The 22,812-nt window shown below is 43.1% G+C and overlaps 1 protein-coding gene across 1 annotated transcript in view; it reads right to left on the reverse strand.

Moving 5' to 3' along the window:
* Positions 1-22,812, reverse strand: part of RNF170 (ring finger protein 170) — a 39,800-nt gene that overhangs the window by 12,709 nt on the left and 4,279 nt on the right. Inside the window, exons 2-3 of the mRNA XM_082243906.1 lie at positions 16,569-16,727; positions 6,339-6,414 (exon numbers count right to left, since the gene is read on the reverse strand). Of these exons, the coding sequence (XP_082100032.1) occupies positions 6,339-6,414; positions 16,569-16,705 (213 nt within the window). The 5' untranslated portion in view covers positions 16,706-16,727. The remainder of the gene's footprint in view (positions 1-6,338; positions 6,415-16,568; positions 16,728-22,812) is intronic.

Genomic DNA, 22,812 nt, shown 5'->3' on the forward strand with positions numbered 1-22,812 from the left:
TAGTGGTATATAGTACCCTAACTACACTGCATATCCCTTTCCTCACACTAAGTGTCCACCAGTGCCACGTATCAGTGCCACTAATCAGTGTCCACCAGTGCCACTGCCTGCCAGTACCACGTATCAGTGCCACTAATCAGTGTCCACCAGTGCCACGTATCAGTGCCACTAATCAGTGTCCACCAGTGCCATGTGTCAGTGCCACGTATCAGTGTCCACCAGTGCCACATATCAGTGCCACGAATCAGTGTCCACCAGTGCCACATATCAGTGCCACGTATCAGTGTCCACCAGTGCCACGTATCAGTGCCACGTATCAGTGTCCACCAGTGCCACGTATCAGTGTCCACCAGTGCCACGAATCAGTGTCCACCAGTGCCACGAATCAGTGTCCACCAGTGCCACGAATCAGTGTCCACCTGTGCCACGAATCAGTGCCACGTATCAGTGTCCACCAGTGCCACTCACACAGACCAGGCAGAGATAATGGTATATAGGAACTGTAGGCATGGCTGCAATGTGGGGAATACATGGTTAATTTTCCTTCTTCTTCCTGGAAAGTCGGATCACAAGTCGCTTCAAATAAGATAATGAGGAGACTCCCATTAAAGTCTATGGGACAAGTCGGATACAAGTCGCCTCAAAGTAGTAAAGGACCCTTTTCTGAAGTCGGAGCGACTTCAGTAGTGCCAATTAAGATGGCACTCATTGATTAACATTGCTTTTGTTATGTCAAGCGACTTGGGGCGACTTGAGGGCACACAAGTCGCAGCAGTGTGAATGGACTCTTATAGCAGAAAGTAAATAATGTTTTTGGTTTTTCAAAATTGTCGGTCTTTTTCGTTTATAGAGCAAAAAAAATAAAAATAAACGCAGAGTTGATCAAATACAACAAAAAGAAAGCCCTATTTGTCTGAAAAAAGGACATACATTTTATTTGCGCACAACCGTCATTCAAAATACTGCAGTGTTGTATCGAAACAATAGCATGGTCATGAAATATCCTTTTCACTTACCAAAAGCAGACCCTGCAGTGTCCAGAGTTTCTTCCCTTTGTTTACTTGTGGCGGTCCTTCTTTCAGGTATCCATGTCATTGCCTGCATGACATGGGCAATTATCTGGCTGTCTAGCGGTGGGGACCTTTTGGGTTAAAGAGGGGCTAATGATGTTGGCCTGAGTGGAGTAGAGGGGACAGCAGTTTCTGGCACATCTTTGTCCTACTTGGCTAGAATGCAGATGGCCGTCGGCAGCGATACACGTGCAGTATGCCCTCGGCAGTCATTTATGAATTCCTACTAAAGGCCGCTCATTCAGACTTAACAGCATGCAATTACACATTTTTGACATGCTTGGCCCTGGGCAGCAACAGCCAGTAGAGTTCAATTAAGCTTCACGTACACTACTGTGCAAAAGTTTAGGCAGGTGTGTAAAAATGCTGTAAATCAAGAATGCATTCAGAAATACAAGTGTTAGTTTATTTTTATCAATTAACTAAATGGAAAGTAAATGAACAGAAGAAAAGGCCAAATCAAATAAATATTGGATGTGACCACCCTTTGCCTTCAAAACATCAATTCTTCTAAGTACAAGTTTTAAGAAACTTGGCAGGTAGGTTGTTCCAAACATCTTGGAGAACTAACCACAGATTTTCTGTGGATGTAGACTGCCTCTAACTTCTATATCTTCATGTAATCCCAGACAGACTCGATGATGTTGAGATCAGGGCTCTGTGGGAGCCAAATCACTCCCAGGACTCTTGTTCCTCTTTACGCTGAAGATGGTTCTTAATCACTTGCCAACTGCAATACGTATATATACACGTTTGCAAGTGGTTTACCCGGGTTATGGCTAAAGCTGTCAGCCATAGCCCCAGTATCTTTTTTTAGCCCGCGGCTGGCTTTCTCATAAAAGAGATCAGAGTAGCTCATTAGCAACTGGATCGCTTCCCCCCCCTCGCCGATATTTCTCGAGCTTACTGTTTCCACTGGCTCACCTGAGAAACAGTCCGACGGGGCGGCCGGATGGTCACAGAGGCAGTGAGAGTTCAGATTGTCTCTGATTGCCTCTATGGCAATGACTGAAGCAACGTCACGTCCAGTCTAGGGCAAAAGTAAACAATTTTTTTTTTTGTTTTAAAGCAAAAGATCAAAAAAATATATATTTTTTAAATATTTTGCTTTTAAAAAGGTAAAGGATGAGATTTGGGGTCTTTTTGACCCCAGATCACTCTATAAAGAGAACTGTCATCCTTATTTCTATTACAAGGAATGTTTACATTCCTTGTAATGGGAATAAAAATGATAACAATAAAATGAAAGAGACAGTATAAAAATACAATTTTAAAGTGCTTCCATCCCTCGTGCTCGCACGCAGAAGCGAACGCATATGTAAGTCATGCATGCTTATGTAAACAGTATTCGCACCACATGTGAGGTATCGCCGCAAACATTAAAGCAAGAGCAATAATTCTAGCTCTAGACTCCCTCTGTAACTCTAAATAGGTAAGCTGTAGAGGTGTTTAAAGCTTCACCTATGGATATTTTTGGGTACCATAGTTTGTCGCCAGTACAAAAGCGTGTGCAATTTTAAGGTGCGACATGTTAGGTATCTATTTACTCAGCGTAACATCATGACTCGTCAGTCCAGACCACCTGCTGCCACTTTTCTGCACCCCAGTCCCTATGTTTTTGTGCATAGTTGAGTCACTTAGCCTTGTTTCCACGTCGGAGGTATGGCTTTTTGGCGCAATTCTTCCATGAAGACCACTTCGGGCCAGACTTGGCCAGACTTCTCCAGACAGTGGATGGGTGTACCTGGGTCCCACTGGTTTCTGCCAGTTCTGTGCTGATGGCACTGCTGTACATCTTCTGATGTCAAAGGGAAGAAAGCACAATGTGTCTTTCTTCTGCTGCATTAGGTTTCCTTGGCCAACCACTGCTCCTACAGTCCTTAAGGTTTCCGGTTTTTTGTTCCTCTTCAAAAGAGTTTGAACAGCACATCTTCAAACCCCAGTCTGCTTTGAAAACTTTGCCTGGAAGAGACCTTGCTGATGAGGTATAAATACCAGGTGTCTTGTTGCTGTGCTCAATCTTGCCATGGTGTATGATCACTGATGATCATCTTCCACAAGCTCACCATAGTACGAGAGTTTGGCTGTTCCTCACCCAGTTTGAAAGGGACTGTAAAGTCTCGATTTTTTTTTTAAATAAAAATAACAAACATGTTCTACTTACCTGCCCTTGTTTTTGCACAGAGCATCCTAGATCTTCCTCTTTTCGGGTCCCTCTTCTGCTTTCCTGGCCCCTCCCTTCTGGTGAGTGCCCCCCACAGCAAGCAGCTTGCTATGGGGGCACCCGAGCCGAGTCACAGCTCCATGTGTCCATTCAGACATGGAACTGAGGTCTCTTCCCATTGGCTGACTTTAAATGACAGCAGCAGGAGCCAATGGCGCCGCTGCTGTGTCTCAGCCAATTAGGAGAGAGAGTCCTGGGACGGCCAAGGCATTCGTGGACATCGTTGGATAGAGATGGGCTCAGGGGTTGCTGCTGCACACAGAAGGCTTTTATCTTAATGCATTCTTCTGACTTTACAACACCTTTAAGTCTCCTAGACAGTGGTTTCTGTTGTAGGTAATGACTGTTACAACCTACATATGAAATTGATGATCATTAGCACTTGCTTGATATAATTGGTTACTCATACACCTGATTCAAATCCTAAAAAATCCCTGACTTTGTGCAAGTGTAAGGATTATGGCTGGTTTGAAGCCCAAAGGTAGTCACACCAAATATTGATTTGATTTTTCTTTTGTTCGCTCACTTTGCATTTTGTAAAATTGATAATAATAAACAATCAAAATATATATTTTTGAAAGCATCCTTACTTTACTGCATTTATTCACATCTGAATACAACTTTTGCACAGTACTGTACATGCAGACAAGATACTACACACGATCTTGCTGCCAGCAAGATCTTGCATAAATAGACACGCCTATCTCAATAAACCCTTAGGAAGTTATTTAGCAGCTGTACTGGAGAACAGAACTTCAGCACTAGCCTAGAATAGAGGAAAAGGAACTCAATTAAAAGGTCGGCCCATCCAAAAATATTTAGGCCTCATGCACACACTAAATAAATACAAAAAATGTGCTGCGCCAGACGTGCACCAATAAACATAAATGATGTTAATATAATCAATAACTGAAGTCCATACAAGCTGTGATTGTGCTCAAAATCCAATAAATGTGCATTAGTGTCCAAATCAGAAATGCAATCTGGTGAAAAGTGCACACCAATCTGTGAAATCCCTCCACCTGCTAGATTGGCCTCTCACCTCCAAACAGGACCCAGACGGGCCAGCAAAAGCATGTACTGAGGATATCAGACTCCTGGAAAGACACTCCAGCCTCTCACCTCCGGAGGTCTCAAGACACGGGACATGCGATGCAAAATATAAAAGGGGAAATATAGTGCTCTCCGTTTCAACAATCAGGCTTTATTGAGGAAAATAGAAGTTTACTCACATGTACAGGGCACTTCACCGTGCCTGCTGTTATGGCAATAGTAATAGCGTGTGTCACTCGAGAGATGTTCGGCGTCGGGTCACGCAAGCTCCGCCCCCCTATACGCGTTACGACGAGCGTATGGCTCCAACATCTTCCTCGGTAGGGGTGGCTTGTGCGTGCCAAGCCTCTCTTTAAATAAGTATGCCTAGAGGTGGATTGGTTAGTGGACCTCTGCTCCTCCCATTGTTCCTAGCACTACACTGGACACCAGAACCAAAGATACAGGCACTTCCTCTTCGGTGTCACTGGTTAATAATGCTAATGGGGCAGTTTTATTCACATATATTAATCAACTCGGAGATCGCGTGTCATCGCCCACATCTCTCTAGTGCTATATATAATTTAAAACATAATATAACAATGCCAAATATTAAAATACATATATTTATATAAAAACATCTAAAATATATATATCACGCTACAATCATAAAATATTAAATACTCATAAAATATGCATAAAATTACAAGAACAATATAATAAAATATGTTAATATGTAAAAATATCCTAAAATTCATTCTTAATAAAACAAAAAGCCTCAGATATCTAAAATACATGATGGAGTATCATTTATTGCTAATGAAGCAGTTAATATTTGGCATTGTTATATTATGTTTTAAATTATATATAGCACTAGAGAGATGTGGGCGATGACACGCGATCTCCGAGTTGATTAATATATGTGCATTGCACCGCTAATGGAATAAAACTGCCCCATTAGCATTATTAACCAGTGACACCGAAGAGGAAGTGCCTGTATCTTCGGTTCTGGTGTCCAGTGTAGTGCTAGGAACAATGGGAGGAGCAGAGGTCCACTAACCAATCCACCTCTAGGCATACTTATTTAAAGAGAGGCTTGGCACGCACAAGCCACCCCTACCGAGAAAGACGTTGGAGCCATACGCTCGTCGTAACGCGTATAGGGGGCGGAGCTTGCGTGACCGACGCTGAACATCTCTCGAGTGACACACGCTATTACTATTGCCATAACAGCAGGCACGGTGAAGTGCCCTGTACATGTGAGTAAACTTCTATTTTCCTCAATAAAGCCTGATTGTTGAAACGGAGAGCACTATATTTTCCCTTTTATATTTTGCATCGCATGTCCCGTGTCTTGAGACCTCCGGAGGTGAGAGGCTGGAGTGTCTTTCCAGGAGTCTGATATTCTCAGTACATGCTTTTGCTGGCCCGTCTGGGTCCTGTTTGGAGGTGAGAGGCCAATCTAGCAGGTGGAGGGATTTCACAGATTGGTTTGCACTTTTCACCAGATTGCATTTCTGATTTGGAAACGTCTGACGCCAAAATCAGCTGCTGTAAAAATGTCCCATGTGCATGAGGCATTATAGGTAAAACCTGCTTTGTTTTTGTCATCCACTAGCCTCTTGTATCACTTTCTGCTTTCTATTGTATTTTATAATCCCTGCCATTGTTCCTGCCACTTTGATATTTAGTGTGCTCACACATTCCTGTTGTATACTCCATAATATAAATACATATAGATTGTAACAGGCATTGCAGGTGTGCCTAGTAATAATGAGCAGAAATTACCACCACCGAGTGATACAAGAACCACAAAAAATGTTAAATCCCCAGAATTCACTAAAAACTGAAATATTTCTTTAATTGTAATATCCACGCATACCTATTTAGACCAGTTATAGTGTTTCAGTGGCAAGATCTAACACCTTATGATATACATGGATTTGTGCTGGCAAAAATAATTCAGGAGGTTAGTATACCGTTGTGCCCTTCAAAAGAAAAAAGTAACTCACTTGTTCATTTTGTAGCTGTTCCCTTATGGCTCTCACCCTTTCTTGGTTTTCAGGGTGAATATTTTGCTCCTCATTTCTGTTTAAAAAAATAAAAAGAAATAAATAATAGCATAACCGTATGTCATCAAATGAAAAATGTTGCCCCAATCTGTGTAACAATACATATTGCAGGTGCAGCATCCCTAGCATTCCTTTAGATGCGAACTTAGCTGTAATTTCTGTATATCCTTCAAGAAACAAATCAATCAAGTTTTAAACTCCAACAGATATCAGTGAAGAGTGGATTTGTCAAATTTCAGAAAATCCAGGTTTCTAATTTCAAAGCTGCTATCAATCAGCCTGATATATGCACTAAACCTGTTGTGATATTTGAAGTCAGAGAGGTTTTAATTTCCATAAATCGAATAACTGTCTACCAACACGTATTGGCATTTTATTAATTTCTATGTGTCAAGAGCAATACAGGGTGCCCAGTTCTGAGAAAAAGACTGTTTGGCTTCATTTACACCACCGTTTTGCAGTAATGCACGTTACATGTGTTAGTGCATTGCTGTGTTGCTGTCTTAATTTATTTTGAATGCTACCCCAATGCTCAACCAGAAAGCGCCACAAGATGCACTATATTACTAAAAGTATTGGGACAACTGCCTTAACAAGCACATGAACTTTAATGGCATGCCAGTCTTAGTCCATAGGAGTTGGCCCACCCTTTTTAGCTATAACAGCTTTACTTCTTCTGGGAAGACTGTCAACAAAGTTTGGGAGTGTGTCTATGGGAATGCTTGACCATTATTCCAATAGGGCATTTGTGAGGTCAGGCACTGATGTTGGACGAGAAGGTCTGGTTTGCAGTGCCCACTCTAATTCATCCCAAAGGCGTCCTATCGGGTTGAGATCAGGACTGTGCAGGCCAGTCAAGTTTCTCCACCCCAAACTCGCTCATACATTCATGTCCTGATGGACCTTGCTTTTTGCACTGGTGCGCAGTCATGTTGGAACAGGAAGGGGCCATCCCCAAACTGTTCTCACAAAGTCGGGAGCATGAAATTGTACAAAATTACGCCTTAATAGTTCCCTTCACTGGAACTAAGGGGCCAAGCCCAACCCCTGAAGAACTACCCCACACCATAATCCCCCCTCCACCAAATGATCTGGACCACTGCACAAAGCAAAGTCCATAAAGACATGAATGAGCAAGTTTGGAGTGAAGGAACTTGACTGGCCTGTACAGAGTCCTGACCTCAACCTTATAGAACACATTTAGGATGAATTAGAGCGGAGACTGCGAGCCAGGCCTTCTCATCCAACACCCGTGCCTGACCTCACAAATGTGCTTCTGGAAAAATGGTCACGCATTCCCATAGACACACTCCTAAACCTTGTGGACAGCCTTCCCAGAAGAGTTAAAGCTGTTATAGCTGCAAAGGGTGGGCCAACTCATGACTGAATCCTTCGGACTAAGAATAGGATGCCATTAAAGTTCATGTGCGTATAAAGGCAGGCATCCCAATACTTTTGGCAATATACAGTGGGTACGGAAAGTATTCAGACCCCCTTAAATTTTTCACTCTTTGTTATATTGCAGCCATTTGCTAAAATCATTTAGGTTCATTCTTCTTCCTCGTGAATGTACACATAGCACCCCATACTGACAGAAAAACACAGAATTGTTGACATTGTTGCAGATTTATTAAAAAAGAAAAACTGAAATATCACATGGTCCTAAGTATTCAGACCCTTTGCTGTGACACTCATATATTTAACTCAGGTGCTTTCCATTTCTTCTGATCATCCTTGAGATGGTTCTACACCTTCATTTGAGTCCAGCTGTGTTTGATTATACTGATTGGACTTGATTAGGAAAGCCACACACCTGTCTATATAAGACCTTCCAGATCACAATGCATGTCAGAGCAAATGAGAATCATGAGGTCAAAAGGAACTGCCTGAAAAGCTCAGAGACAGAATTGTGGCAAGGCACAGATCTGGCCAAGGTTACAAAAAGATTTCTGCTGCACTTAAGGTTCCTAAGAGCACAGTGGCCTCCATAATCCTCAAATGGAAGACGTTTGGGACGACCAGAACCCTTCCTAGAGCTGGCCGTCCGGCCAAACTGAGCTATCGGGGGAGAAGAGCCTTGGTGAGAGAGGTAAAGAAGAACCCAAAGATCACTGTGGCTGACCTCCAGAGATGCAGTCAGGAGATGGGAGAAAGTTGTAGAAAGTCAACCATCACTGCAGCCCTCCACCAGTCGGGGCTTTATGGCAGAGTGGCTCGACGGAAGCCTCTCCTCAGTGTAAGACACATGAAAGCCCGCATGGAGTTTGCTAAAAAAACACCTGAAGGACTCCAAGATGGTGAGAAATAAGATTCTTTGGTCTGATGAGACCAAAATAGAACTTTTTGGCCTTAATTCTAAGCGGTATGTGTGGAGAAAACCAGGCACTGCTCATCACCTGTCCAATACAGTCCCAACAGTGAAGCATGGTGGTGGCAGCATCATGCTGTGGGGGTGTTTTTCAGCTGCAGGGACAGGACGACTGGTTGCAATCGAGGGAAAGATGAATGCGGCCAAATACAGGGATATGCTGGACAAAAACCTTCTCCAGAGTGCTCTGGACCTCAGACTGGGCCGAAGGTTTACCTTCCAACAAGACAATGACCCTAAGCACACAGCTAAAATAACGAAGGAGTGGCTTCCCAACAACTCCGTGACTGTTCTTGAATGGCCCAGCCAGAGCCCTGACTTAAACCCAATTGAGCATCTCTGGAGAGACCTAAAAATGGCTGTCCACCAACATTTACCATCCAACCTGACAGAACTGGAGAGGATCTGCAAGGAGGAATGGCAGAGGATCCCCAAATCCAGGTGTGAAAGACTTGTTGCATCTTTCCCAAAAAGACTCCTGGCTGTATTAGATCAAAAGGGGGCTTCTACTAAATACTGAGCAAAGGGTCTGAAAACTTAGGACCATGTGATATTTCAGTTTTTCTTTTTTAATAAATCTGCAACAATGTCAACAATTCTGTGTTTTTCTGTCAGTATGGGGTGCTATGTGTACATTCATGAGGAAGAAGAATGAACTTAAATGATTTTAGCAAATGGCTGCAATATAACAAAGAGTGAAAAATTTAAGGGGGTCTGAATACTTTCCGTACCCACTGTAGTGTATGTTCCAGTATGCTGCACTACAAGAAAATGCAGCAAGACCTATTTTTCATGTGTAGAGAAGAGTTAAAGAATTGGCTGCATAAAGCTGGGCATTGCACCTCGTTGCAAAAAGGTGCCTGCACTGCAGCACAGTGTGGTGTGAATAAGCCCCTAAAAAGTCCACCTCTGTGCAATTAGAATGTCACAACATCTCAAAATAAACATATCTAAAGAAACGGATCATGAAGCCCAAGATGCTATTGAAGTTCTAGAGAAGCATGAATCAGGTGTGGTTACAAATATTATCCCAAAATCTGAACATCTCCTGTAGCACAGTTCTATGTAAATTCATTAGAGCTGCATGATTAATTGTTACAATATCGCTATCTCGATCACGATCTCAATCCAGCATTTCTACGATTCATGTACTTTCAGGCTGGATTCCCCCACTGACAGCCGAAATAAAAAATAAAAAAAGCCAGTCACCAATAAATCACCAGTTAACCCTCCTAGCGGTAACCCCGAGCGTGACTCGGGGTGGATTTTCTGTGCTAGGATCGGTATCCCCGAGTCACGCTCGGGGTGGATGGGCAGAGCGCGCAGCGGTCTCTTACCTTCTCCTGGTGATCCAGCGAGGATCTCCCATTGCTGAGATCGCCAGCCGTCTGAGATCCCCGCCGCTCGTCCGTCCTCCGTCGGTGTGATGACTTCCTAGTTCCGTTCCCTGCAGCAGCAATGCTGCATGGGAGCGGAACTAGGGAGGGAAATTCAAACATTGAACGTTGCACAAAACACAAACACACACATAACATTTATATTTATAATATACATATATTATATATTATATAATAAAATTATATTATTGATTCGATTATAATTCATGCGTTTGTGTTTCAAATTTATCACATCTGGGATGTCTACTAGACTCTTGTTTTGGTCAGGTTTAAGTCAGTAATTACTAAGAATTGTAGGCCTATAATACATAACGCCAAATTTCCATGAAAAAAATTGTACCGCTTTTGGTACAGAATTCCTGACAGAATCATACCGCCAGGGATGTTAAGGAGTGGGGCACCGCTTGCTTAGCAACCGATGATTCATTCAGCTATCAGAGAAGTTCACAGCTGTCAAAAAAAAAAAAAAAAAAAACAGCAGGCAATGTTTATCAACATTGCTCAGCTGCTGAAACACCAAGAAAAAAAAAAGAAACCTTGTATCTTCTTATCTGTCCTGTTTATTCATTTACAGATCAAAGGGATTATCTTTGGTCTGAAGTCAGTTTAAAGAGGTTGTAAACCCGTACAACTTTTTTTTTTTTTTTTTTGCAACCTGTAAGAGAAACACATAATGAGCTAGTATGTATCGCATACTAGCTCATTATGCAATACTTACCTTAGAACGAGCCCCCGCCGTGCAGCCCGCTTACCTGTATGATGGGCGACATGTCCAGTCGCCCGTCTTACGGGATCGCGGCATCCGGCCATCTGATTGGCCGGAGCCGCAGTGACGTCACTCCCGCGCACGTGCGCGGGAGCCGACAGTCACGGCACGGGTCTCTGAAGAAACGGCACCAGCGGCCGTTCCTTCAGAGCGCATGCGCCAGTGACGTCACTGGCTGTATGTAAGGTAAATATCTCCTAAAAGGTACATGTTTAGGAGATATTTACAGTACCTATAGGTAAGCCTTATCATAGGCTTACCTATAGGTAAAAGTGTCAGAGGAGGGTTTACTTCCTCTTTAACCACTTGCCGCCCGCCCGCCGTCAATTGACGGCGGAGCAGTGCGACCATTATTCTGGGAAGACGTCATATGACGTGATCCCAGAAAACAGGGCAGGCGCGCAATCGTGTGCGCGCCGCCCTGCACTGCCAGTGTCGGGGTGTCCCCGGCAGGGGGGAAACAGCCAATGGGCATGGCTGTTTCCCACGTGATCGGCTGTGTTCCAATGACACAGCCGATCACAATGGAGGAGCCCGGAAGATGACCGCGCATGCGCGATCGGGAGCGCGCAGCGCGGTCATGTCGGTGGCGCTGTGTTCCGTAGGAACACAGCTGTCACCGGCAGTAGTAAACAGTCACTGACAGTGACTGTTTACTAAGTGATCGGCTGTGAATCCATTCACAGCCGATCACAAAATGTAAACAAAAAGCAGTAACTCACTGTTACTAGCTCTTCTCCCCTCACACAGTTTCCAGTGTGAGGGGAGCAGAGCTAGAAACAGTGAGTTACTGTTCTGTACACCTGTAAAAGTAAAAAATCACAAAAATAAATGTCCCCACACAGTCCTCAGCCCCCCCCAATTGCACCTGTCACCCAACAGTCACCTCATCAGTGCCCAGAAATTTACACCCATAAGGCTACGTTCACATGTGAGCCGGAAATCATTGCAAATTGCGGGACGCCTGTGCGTTGCCCGTGATTTGCAATGGCACCCCAAACGCTGTGCGATGCCGCGATTTCCACCTGCCGAATCGCGGTAACAGCGCGCAAACAACGCATGACGCCCAAAAAAGGTACAAGAGCTGGGCAGGCGGAAATCGCAGCAACATCGCACAGCGTTTGGGGTGCTATTGCAAATCACGGGCAACGCACAGGCGTCCCGCCATTTGCAATGATTTCTGGATCGCGGGCAGAATCGCAGTGATTCTGCCCATGATTGCTATGCTCACATGTGAACGTAGCCTAAAGTTCACCGGTCACCAGAGACTGCCATCAGTACCGCCGTGCACCATCGCCCGTCACCTGTCACCCATCAGTGACCATCGCCCGTCACCTGTCACCCCATCAATCACCGTCACCTGTCACTCCATCAATCATCGTCACTTGTCACCCCATCAGTGATCATCACTTGTCACCCCATCAATCATCGTCACTTGTCACCCCGTCAGTGATTGTCATCTGTCACCCCATCAATCATCGTCACTTGTCACCTCATCAATCATCGTCACCTGTCACCTTATCAATCATCGTCACCTGTCACCTCATCAATCATCGTCACCTGTCACCCCAGCAGTCATCGTCACCTGTCACCCCAGCAGTCATCGTCACCTGTTTGCCATATACATGCAATCACTTACTGACCGCCTAACGACTATATGCGTCGGCCATTAAAAGCTAAATACTGTACTGGGGTTATGGCAGCAGATAGCTGCCATAACCCCGGTATTTTTTGAAAAGGCGGGCGGTCGGCTTTCAGATAAGGGTGGTCCCAGTGGCGGATTCCCCGCGGAATTACCCTTACGGTGCAGGGGAAGAGATGCCCCTCCTGCCGCGTCCCAGACGTTTTCCCAGCTTACCGGACCTGCCGGCAGCGGGGAAAACTATCCGGTCCCGGATCCTCAGACAGGAAGTCGAGTGAGGGCAAGATGGCCCTCACTCGACTCTATGGTCTTGGAGGACCGGAGCTACGTCAAAAGACGTTGCCTAGGAAGCGGTTTAAAGGGCCGCTTTTTTTTATTTTTCCTTTTTCAACAATTTTTTTTTTTCTTTTTTAGTGTAGTTGTGAGGTGTGAGGTCTTTTTGACCCCAGATCTCACAATAAAGAGGACCTGTCATGCCTATTTCTATTACAAGGGATGTTTACATTCCTTGTAATATGAATAAAAATGATCAAAACATTTTTTTTTTAAACTGTGTAAAAATAAAAAAATAATAAATAAAATAAATAGGAAAAAAAAATAAATTAAAGCGCCCTGTCCCCGTTAGCTCACGCGCAGAAGCAAATGCATACGCAAGTCCCGCCCACATATGTAAACGGTGTTCAAAGCATACATGTGAGGTATCGCCGCGATTGTTAGAGCGAGAGCAATAATTTGAGCCCTATACCTCCTCTGTAACTCTAAGCTGGTAACCTGCAGAAATTTTTAAAATGTTGCCTATGGGGATTTTTAAGTACCAATGTTTGGCGCCATTCTGTGAGCATGCGCAATTTTGAAGCATGGCATGTTGGGTATCTAATTACTCGGCGTAACATTATCTTTCACATTATGGAAAAAAATTGGGCTAAATTTACTGTTTTCTTATTTTTTAGTTCAAAAAAAGTGAATTTAAAAAAAAAAAAAAAAAAAAAAAAAAATCGCATTTGGAAGACTGCTGCGCAAATATGGTGCGATAAAAAATATTGCAATGATCTCCATTTTATTCTCTAGGGTCTCTGCTAAAAAAAATATATATATATATATATATATATATAATGTTTGTGGGTTCTAAGTAGTTTTCTAGCAAAAAAAAATGATTTTAGCTTGTAAACACCAAGTGTCAAAAATAGGCCCAGTCTTAAAGTGGATAAATGGACAACTTTGTGAAAAGGGCTACTTGGATGTTAGGCCTATGTATGTGGCCAGGCTGTGAAAAAGTGTTACACATGTGGTATCGCCATACTCAGGAGGAATAGCAGAATGTATTTTGGGGTGCAATTTTTGCTATGTACATGCTATGTGTTAGAAATATTGCATAAATGGACAGCTTTGTGTAAAAAAAATGTGTTTTCATTTTCTTTCCACATTTTCCAAAAACTTGTGGAAAAAAATGACATATTCAAAAGACTCATTATGCCTCAAAAATTATACGTTGGGCTGTTTGCTTTCCAAAATGGGGTCATTTTATGAGGGGTTTCCATTGTCCTGGTGCTCCAGGGCCTTCAAAAGTGCAATAGGTTGTCAGGAAATTATATGTGTAATTTGTGCTCCTAGAATGCCGGACGGTACTACTTGGATGTTAGGCCTCTGTATGTGGCCAGGCTGTGAAAAAGTCTAACACATGTGGTATCGCCATACTCAGGAGGAGTAGTAGAATGTGTTTTGGGGTGTAGTTCCAAGTATACATATGCTGTGTGAGAGAAATAACCTGTTAATACGTCAATTTGTAAAAAAAAAAAAAATCTTCATTTTGCAAAGAGTTGTGGGAAAAAATGACAACTTCAAAAAAACTCACCATGACCCTTATTAAATACCTTGGAATGTCTACTTTCCAAAAAGGGGTCATTTGGGGGGTATTTGTACTTTCCTGACTTTTTAGTGTCTCAAGAAATGAGATAGGCCTTCAGTACATCAGGTGTGGTCAAGTGTGATCAATTTTCAATGATTAGCACCATAACTTGTGGACTCTATAACTTTCACAAAGACCAAATAATATACACTTATTTGGGTTATTTTTACCAAAGATAAGTAGCAGTATAAATTTTGGCCAAAATTTGTGAAGAAAAATTACTCATTTGCTAAATTTTATGACAGAAACAAAGAAAAATGCGTTTTTTCACAATATTTTCAGTATTTTTTTTTTTATTTATAGCACAAAAAATAAAAAACCCAGTAGTGATTAAATACCATCAAAAGAAAGCTCTATTTGTGTGAAAAAAAGGACACAATTTTTTTATGGGTACAGTGTTGCATGACTGAGTAATTGTCATTCAAAGTGTGAGAGCGCTGAAAGCTGAAAATCAGTCTGGGCAGGAAGTTGGTGAAAGTGCACTGTAGGCAAGTGGTTAAAGAAACCTGGTCAAGAAAACAAAAATACTTTTTTTTGTGTTTTTATTAAATTCTTCCTCTATTTAACCTTATTAACCCCCCCCCCCCCCAATTTACTCTACTTAGCCTTATTAACTCCTTATTCTCTGTCTCCAATAAATTATTATTTTCCTACTGATTCATTTATTCATTTTTCTTAATAAACTATTATAAAACTTTTTTTTTTGCTTTGTTCATTAATATTTTTACACCTTTAACATATATTTACGCAAGTTTCACATTGAAAAAAACCCAAAATTAAAATAAAAAAAAATAAAAAAGTATTTCATTTGTAAAATAACTTTTCAATGCTTTGTACCATTGCTGACAGCATAATTGAAATACTGCTGCTATTTTCCTTTGCAGATATATTGTCATTTACTGGAACAGTAGCATAATCGCTATCAAATATGTTTTTTTTATGAACTATATTATATAGGATTCACTCTAACAGGTTAGGACAGTAGTGCATGCGTATGTGTACTGGCGTTGCCGCTTTCATGAGAATCCACGCTAGTTCCATTGTATAGTGTTTGGCAGCCATTTTCCTATACGTGGGTCCCATTGTTAGCAATAGTGCATGGGTCCTTTTGCACCCAACGGCTGCAGATTTTTGCACACGGCTCAGTTGGTCAATTAACATACACTCCCATTTCTATTGTACTTTTGAAAATATACATGTCTGTGATTAGTTGTGTTGATGCCACTTGCCCTATAAACCCTTTTTTGCCTGAGCAAGCGTCCTGTGTTGAAGGAGGACTGCTTCTATTGACATCGACCGTGACGCAGCTCTTTTGCCTGTTTTCTCTCTTTGTCACCAAGCGTGCTAGGATTTCTTTATACAAAAGAGCTGTACATGTCATTTTTAGTACAAGGGATTAATGGCGCTTGGCGTGTACCAAGATCCGCAAGTGCGCTTTTCAGCGCAGCAAAGTTCTCCACGCACTGAGCAAATTTCTATGTGCCAGACCCAATTCATTTCCACCACAGGGACAATGATCACACAGTATCTTAACCTCCACATTTGCTGACCCTGTTCTGCTGGATTCTTCACTGGGCTATCTGAGACAGGCAATAGAAAAATGTCCTGCATCGGAAATGCAGTGCAAGGAGAGAACCACTGCTGACTTTAGAGCTTATTTTTTTAGGTGCCTGCAGCCTAATAAAAGGGTTTTCTATCAATACGCAAGTCTATAATAGAGCCTGCTGCAATGCATACTCCTTGTGGGGCATATGACCTTCCTAAATGGATTTTCCGAGATGCTGTGGATGCAACAGCTGTCAATGCAATAAAATAGTCTAAAATATATGTATTTACGTATCACAGAAAGACAAAAATTTCTGCTATAAATGCATAACCCTGGTAAAGTAATTTTAATTCCTTCCCGGTAGTGGTCTCTAAATACCTGCACAGTTTTAGTGACATTTTTATATACATTGAAGGCTAGCAAATATCTCTACTGACTAAATAACATTTGGATTGAAAAAAGTCGTACTGCAACATGAAATCATAACATACTATATACATTATTTCACACAGCCACGAATCAGGCATTTTGCTTGGTTAACATACCTTAGGAGAAAATAGATGAGTGTAGCTACAAAGCTCAGACTGAGCACAACTGCAGCAATCACTTGATTGCTTACTCCTTCAATAAATGACCCATCGTCCAACTGTAAGTGCAAAATATTTTGTGGGTTTTCAGCCATTCCAGAATATAGGTGTTAATACCTAAAGGACAAAAAACCAAGTCAATAACATAAACAGTTTATTTTCAGTCTTATTTTCAATTTGCTAGCACAGGAAAAACATTGACTGTATATAAAGACAACACAGTTTAGCAGAATTCCACCAGCTTTTAATAAAACCCATTTTACTTCACATACAAGAAGGCCCGTGAGATACTGATAGAACATTACCACAAGACTACATACAATGGTTTTATATAGAGTGGCTGCCAAATGCTGTTTTTCCATGCTATATACATTGTACGGTGTGTACACTATTAAAGAGCAACAGTACCCCACAGCAAACCTCTGCATACATACAGGGAGAGAAAACAACATTTCAACAAATGGTCCAACATAGGATGACAAATTCTAGTCAAGACCCAACAGTTTTTTCCAATACCTTAATGTAGTGGCCCCCAACCTTTTTGGCACCAGGGACCAGTTTCATGTCAGCCAATGCTATGTCAGCCGGTCTGGGGGAGGATCGTGGTTCTAGTGGATGGGTCAGGGGTTGAGATATTCACAAAGTCTGTCCTCAGCCCCCTTCACTTTATATCAGTGTCTACAGTCCCTCTTTACAATCCCAGGGTGTCCTCAGTTCCCCTTCACATCACAGCCCCCTTTTACATTACATTGCCCCTTGCAGTACAGCTCCCTTTACATGAATGTAACGGGGACTGCTTTGTAAAGGGGGCACTGTAATGTAAAGGGGACTGCACTGTAATGTAAATTGGGGCTGTGATGCAAGGGGGGCGGTGGTGTAAAGGGGGGCTGTGGTGTAACATGCCCCTTTACAGTACAGATCCCCTTTATATAACAGTGCCCCCTTTACATTACAGTGCCCCTGCAGTCTGCATCCTCCCCTCCTTTGCATCCTCCCCTCCTTTCCTCTCTAACATCAATCTCTGCCTCCCCTTCTCAGGACTCCTACTTGCAGGGCAAAAGCTTTTAACAGTCCATGTGTCCTCTCCCAGCTCCTCAGCCCGCCAGCCCCACTGATGAGGTCATCCTATCAGCAGGGAAGAGGGAGCTCTCCATTTCGATCGGCAGCTCCTCCCACCCCCTGCCCTGCTGATAGGGTGACATTGTCGGACAGGCGTTGTCGGACAGGCGGAGGAGCTGGAAGAGGACACACGGGCATGGCCGCACAGCAGGGAGGTGAGCGGCACCTGTCATAGCCCTGTGTGGACCAAGGTCGCCGCTCATCTCCTGCTGTCAGCAACAGACCATGGACCAACACCGGTCCGTGGCCAGGGGGGGTTAGGGCCCCTGCCTTAAAGAAAAGGAACATTCCTTCGAGAACAGTAAGGGGTACATTTGGGACAGAGAGGACAACTGGTTCATTAAAGGAATGAAAGATACCACCTACATCAAACTGGAAGAACCATCCATGAACATGGGTGGGGGCCTTCAACACCATCAATATCACTACCCTTGTGATTTTAATAAAATGTAATGATTTAGCCTCAACACCAAACGATATGTTAGGCGGAAATCCAATACAGCTCACTATCCAAATAACACCATTCCAACAGTAAAGCATGGAGGTGGTAATATCCTGTTATGGGGGTGTTTCTCTGCAGCAAGAACTGGAACACTTGCAAGGATAGAAGGAAAAATAGATGGGGAAAAATACCATCAAATTATTGAGGAAAATTTTCTGCCCTCTGCCAGAAAGTGGTTAATGGGAAGAAGGTTTACCTTCCAACAAAGCACAGCAAAAATGACCACAAAGTTGTTGAAGGAGAAAAAGGTGAATGTCCTTGCATGGCTTAGTCAGAGCCCAGACTTAAACCCCACTGAAAGTCTGTGGAATAATTTGAAGACTGCAGTCCACAAACAGTCACCATCAAATTTAACTGAACTTGAGCAGTTCTGCAAAGAAAAGTGGGCATATATTGCAAAGTCTAGATGTGCAAAATTAGTAGAGACATACCCCAACAGACTAAAGGCTGTAACTAAAGCAAAAGATGGTCCAACAAAATACTGACAAAAGGGGAGTGATCCTTTTTCCAAATCAGTGATTCTGTTTTTTATTTTGTTCTGACATGTTGGTGTTAGATCTTTCACTTGGATGCTAAAAGTTGCATCAGTAAATACAGCTGGATAAAACAAAAAAAACTGTGTCTGTCTTCACGTCAGGCTGCAAAGCAACAAAATGTGATTATTTTAAAGGGGTGATTCTTTTCTATGCCCACTGTACATCGTAAGGGCAGGCAGCTTCACACTGACAGGAAAAATTAATGAAGTACAACAGCACTAGTTCAAAGGAAGTCGGCACTTGTAGTTGATACATTCACAGAAATCTGTACATGAACGACGGTGCCGTGTGGGCGGAGCCCTTCGCGGCCACGCTCTTTTCAAAAAGTGACAGCTGGTACGGGGAACCTCTCCCGGTACTGCTGTCACACAGATTGCCGAGCCGCTGCAGGAGGAGGAACATGTTACATGTTCAACCCTAAAAATAGGTGTAACATATTCCTGAAGGTGAACTTTTCCTTTAACCCTTTTGCTGCCAGAGCAGTTGTTGTGTTTTTTGCACACGTTTAAATAATGGATTTTTTAATACAGACTTACCTGTAAAATCAATTTCTTGAATTACATCACGGGACACAGAGCCATAAATTATAGCATATGGGTTATATAGCCACCTATAGGTGAAGGACACTGGCAACCAATTAGAAAGGATGACCCCATATAACCCCTCCCATACAGGAAGTACCTCAGTTTTGTAGCAAGTAATAAAGACCCCATAGAACAGGGGAGGGACCTCTGTGTCTCGTGATGTACTTCAAGAGTTGGATTTTACAGGCAAGTCTGTATTAAAAAATCCATTAATCTCTTCGTACATCACGGGACACAGAGTCATAAATCATAACATATGGGATGTCCCAAAGCAATGCATCTGAGGGGAGGGGGGGACACGCACCAAAAAATACCACCATCTGATCACCAAAAGGATCACACCGTTTCCTGCAGAACACTGCGGCCAAATGCAGATTCCTCCTGGAACCTAACATCCACTCGATAGAAACAAGTGAACATATGCACCGACGACCAGGTCGTGGCCTTGCAAATCTGAGCCAAAGAGGCTTGATGGTGATGTGCCCAAGAGGCGCCTACTCCTCTGCTAGAATGTGCCCTTACAGAAAAAGGTGGAACCTTTCCTACTAACTCATACGCCCCGGGAATAACCTGGTAAATCCAAAATGAGAAATTGTAGACTTGGGTTCTGCCAACCCTTTCTTGGGCCCTTCTGGCAGCACAAACAAGCTCTCGGTCTTACAAATCCGAGCTGATTTCTTCTAAAAACACTTAAGTGCACACATTACATCAAGAGAATGCAAAAACTTTTCCTCCTCTAAGTGAGGATCTGGAAAACAGGAAGGTAGTATAATGTCCTGATTCAAATGAATAGCGGGCACCACCTTGGGCAACAAACCTGGGTGTGGACGTAGATTCACCCTAACCTAATGAAAAATCAAGAATGGCTCTTTACAAGAAAGAGCTGCTAGTTCCGATACCCTTCTAGATGAAGTTATCGCAATAAAAAAGACCAGTTTTCTTGCCAAAACGAACCAGGGGAACCTGCCCTAGAGGTTCAAAAGGCTGTTTTTGTAAAACTGCCAGCATCAAATTTAAGTCCCCAGGACACAATGGTGGCTTCACAGGCGGAAGTAAACGTAACATTCCCCGGACAAAGGTCTGAATCAATGAATAGGAAACTATCGGTTCTTGGAAGAAAACCGATAGGGCTAAAATTTGCCCTTTAATAGTGCTCAAGGCTAATTTCATATCTACCCCTGCTTGAAGGAAAGCTAGATTGTACAGCAGGGTGGAATGTCAGACCTTGAGAGTGTAGGTTTGGATGCAGTGGAAGAACCAAAGGCCTTGTCACTGCCAACCTTTGGATTTGTGTATACCATACCCTCCTCGGCCATGCAGGAGCTACCAGAATTACTGAGTTTCTCCTCCAGCTGGATCCTGCGCAATAAACACGATATCAGCTGTACAGGAGGAAAGGCATAAATCAGGGAATACTCCTCCCAAGGAGTCACCAAAGCATCCACTCCGAATGCGAGTGGATCCCTGGTCTTGGACACAAATCTCTTCAACTTGTTGTTGAACTTGGATACCAACATATCTACGTCTGGGACCCCCCAGCATAGGCAGATTCATTGAAAGATCTTGGGATGTTGGGATCATTCCCCTGGAAACATCTGTTTACGGCTCCAAAAATCTGCCTGCCAGTTCTCTATTCCTGGAATAAACACTGCTGGCAGGCATGGCACAAACGTCTCTGCCCAGGACAGGATGATATCCACCTCTTTCTGGGCTGACTGACTCCTTGTGCCTCCTTGATGGTTGATATAAGCCACACCTGGCATTGTCTGATTGCACCCTGACAGGGTGACCCTGAAGTCTAGCATTTCAAACCACTGCTCAGATTTCCAGAATGTTGATGGGGAGACGTCTCTCTACCCAAGACCATTTTCCCTGGACAGTGGCTTCCTCCAGAACCGCTCCCCAGCCGGAGAAACTGGCCTCTGTAGTCACCATTTTTCAGGTCACTGGAAGAAAAGATTTCTCCAGATAACTGGTCAACAACTACCAATTCAGACTCCGACATACTCTTGGGTACCAGAGACACGGAACAGTCCAGAGACTGAACCCTTCCAGTCCATGTAGAAAGAATGTTTTTCTGTGAGGGTCTGGCATGGAATTGAGCATAGGGAATTGCCTTGAATGCAGACACCATCTTTCCTAGTAACATTTCCTAGTTGCTTGCCCACACCAGGGCTAAATGTTAAAAAAAAAAAATAAAATACCTGCCCGGCGCCCGAAACAGCATTGGGTGATATGAATTGTGCATTCAGCTGAATGCAGAGAATGCATTAGGGTAACTAAAACCTTTACAGACATTTTAAGCCCCCAAAAAAGTTTTAAGCAATCTAGAACCCACACAATATAGCTCTTTCCCTAAATCCCTGTTCTAAACCCTCTTGATCAAAGCTTAAAGTTAAAGCGGAGTTCCACTGGCTTTTGTGTTTATTAAAAGTCAGCAGCTACAAAAAGTGTAGCTGCTGACTTTTAATAAACACATACTCACCTGTCCCATGGTCCAGCGATGCGGCCGGGGGGAACCTTGGTTCTCTCTGTCTTCTCCCCGTAGGCACGGCATCTCTAGTGTGGGCATCTGGCTGTGACAGCTTGCCCCTTTACAGCCGTGTGCACACGAGCAAGACATGCAATCTTCTGGGACCTGTGACGTGTCCCAGAAGATTGCAGGGAGGGAGGAGCAGAGGAGAACATCCGCCCGAGCCGCCTAGGCTCCGGGTACATGTCAAAACCAAGTACCCGCTCTCCCCAAAAAAATGACATGCCAAATGTGGCATGTCAGGACCACTTAAAGCGGAAGTTCCACTTTTGAGTGGAACTCCACTTTAATCATATCATATGAAAAAGCTATGTATGAAAGTAGGGGAAACCTACAGAAATATCAGAAAATTTGGAGTAAATGGTGTAGTATGGAAGGCACTAGTGCGAGATAGAGCAGATGAATAGAATGATCAACTTAGAAAACTGTAAATGTAATTTGTATTAATATGTATGCGTTTCATATGCTTTAAAATGTAGAATTAAAAAAGAAAAAAAAGCATATATACTGTAATCAAATACTATTAGATGATCAAAAAGATCATTCAATGCGGTATATACTTTTTTTTTTTAAACTTCTTTTTCTTAAAGTTTTTATATGAAAAATACAAAAACTGCTCAACAAAATTCAGCACTACAACACTTTAGCACCAGTAAGCAATGCAACTCTTATGTAGGATATTAACCACTTTACGACCAGCCACGTAGACCTACGTCGGCTGACTTTGCGTGGTTGTACCGGGGTGATGCCTCTAGCTAGAGGCATCATCCCGGTACCGTTTTTTAGAGCCGACGGTCAGCTTTCTGGCGGTAATGACCTATGCGGCTCGGGAGCGTTACACCGGCGAGCAGGAGGGGACGTCCCCCTCCTCCCGCGGCTCTGCCCGGGTCTCCCGTCCCACCAGGAGACCCGAGCAACAAGCCGACGC

The sequence above is a fragment of the Pelophylax lessonae genome (genome assembly GCF_965119305.1).
Source record: "Pelophylax lessonae genome assembly, chromosome: 1".
In the NCBI taxonomy this organism is placed as follows: domain Eukaryota; kingdom Metazoa; phylum Chordata; class Amphibia; order Anura; family Ranidae; genus Pelophylax; species Pelophylax lessonae.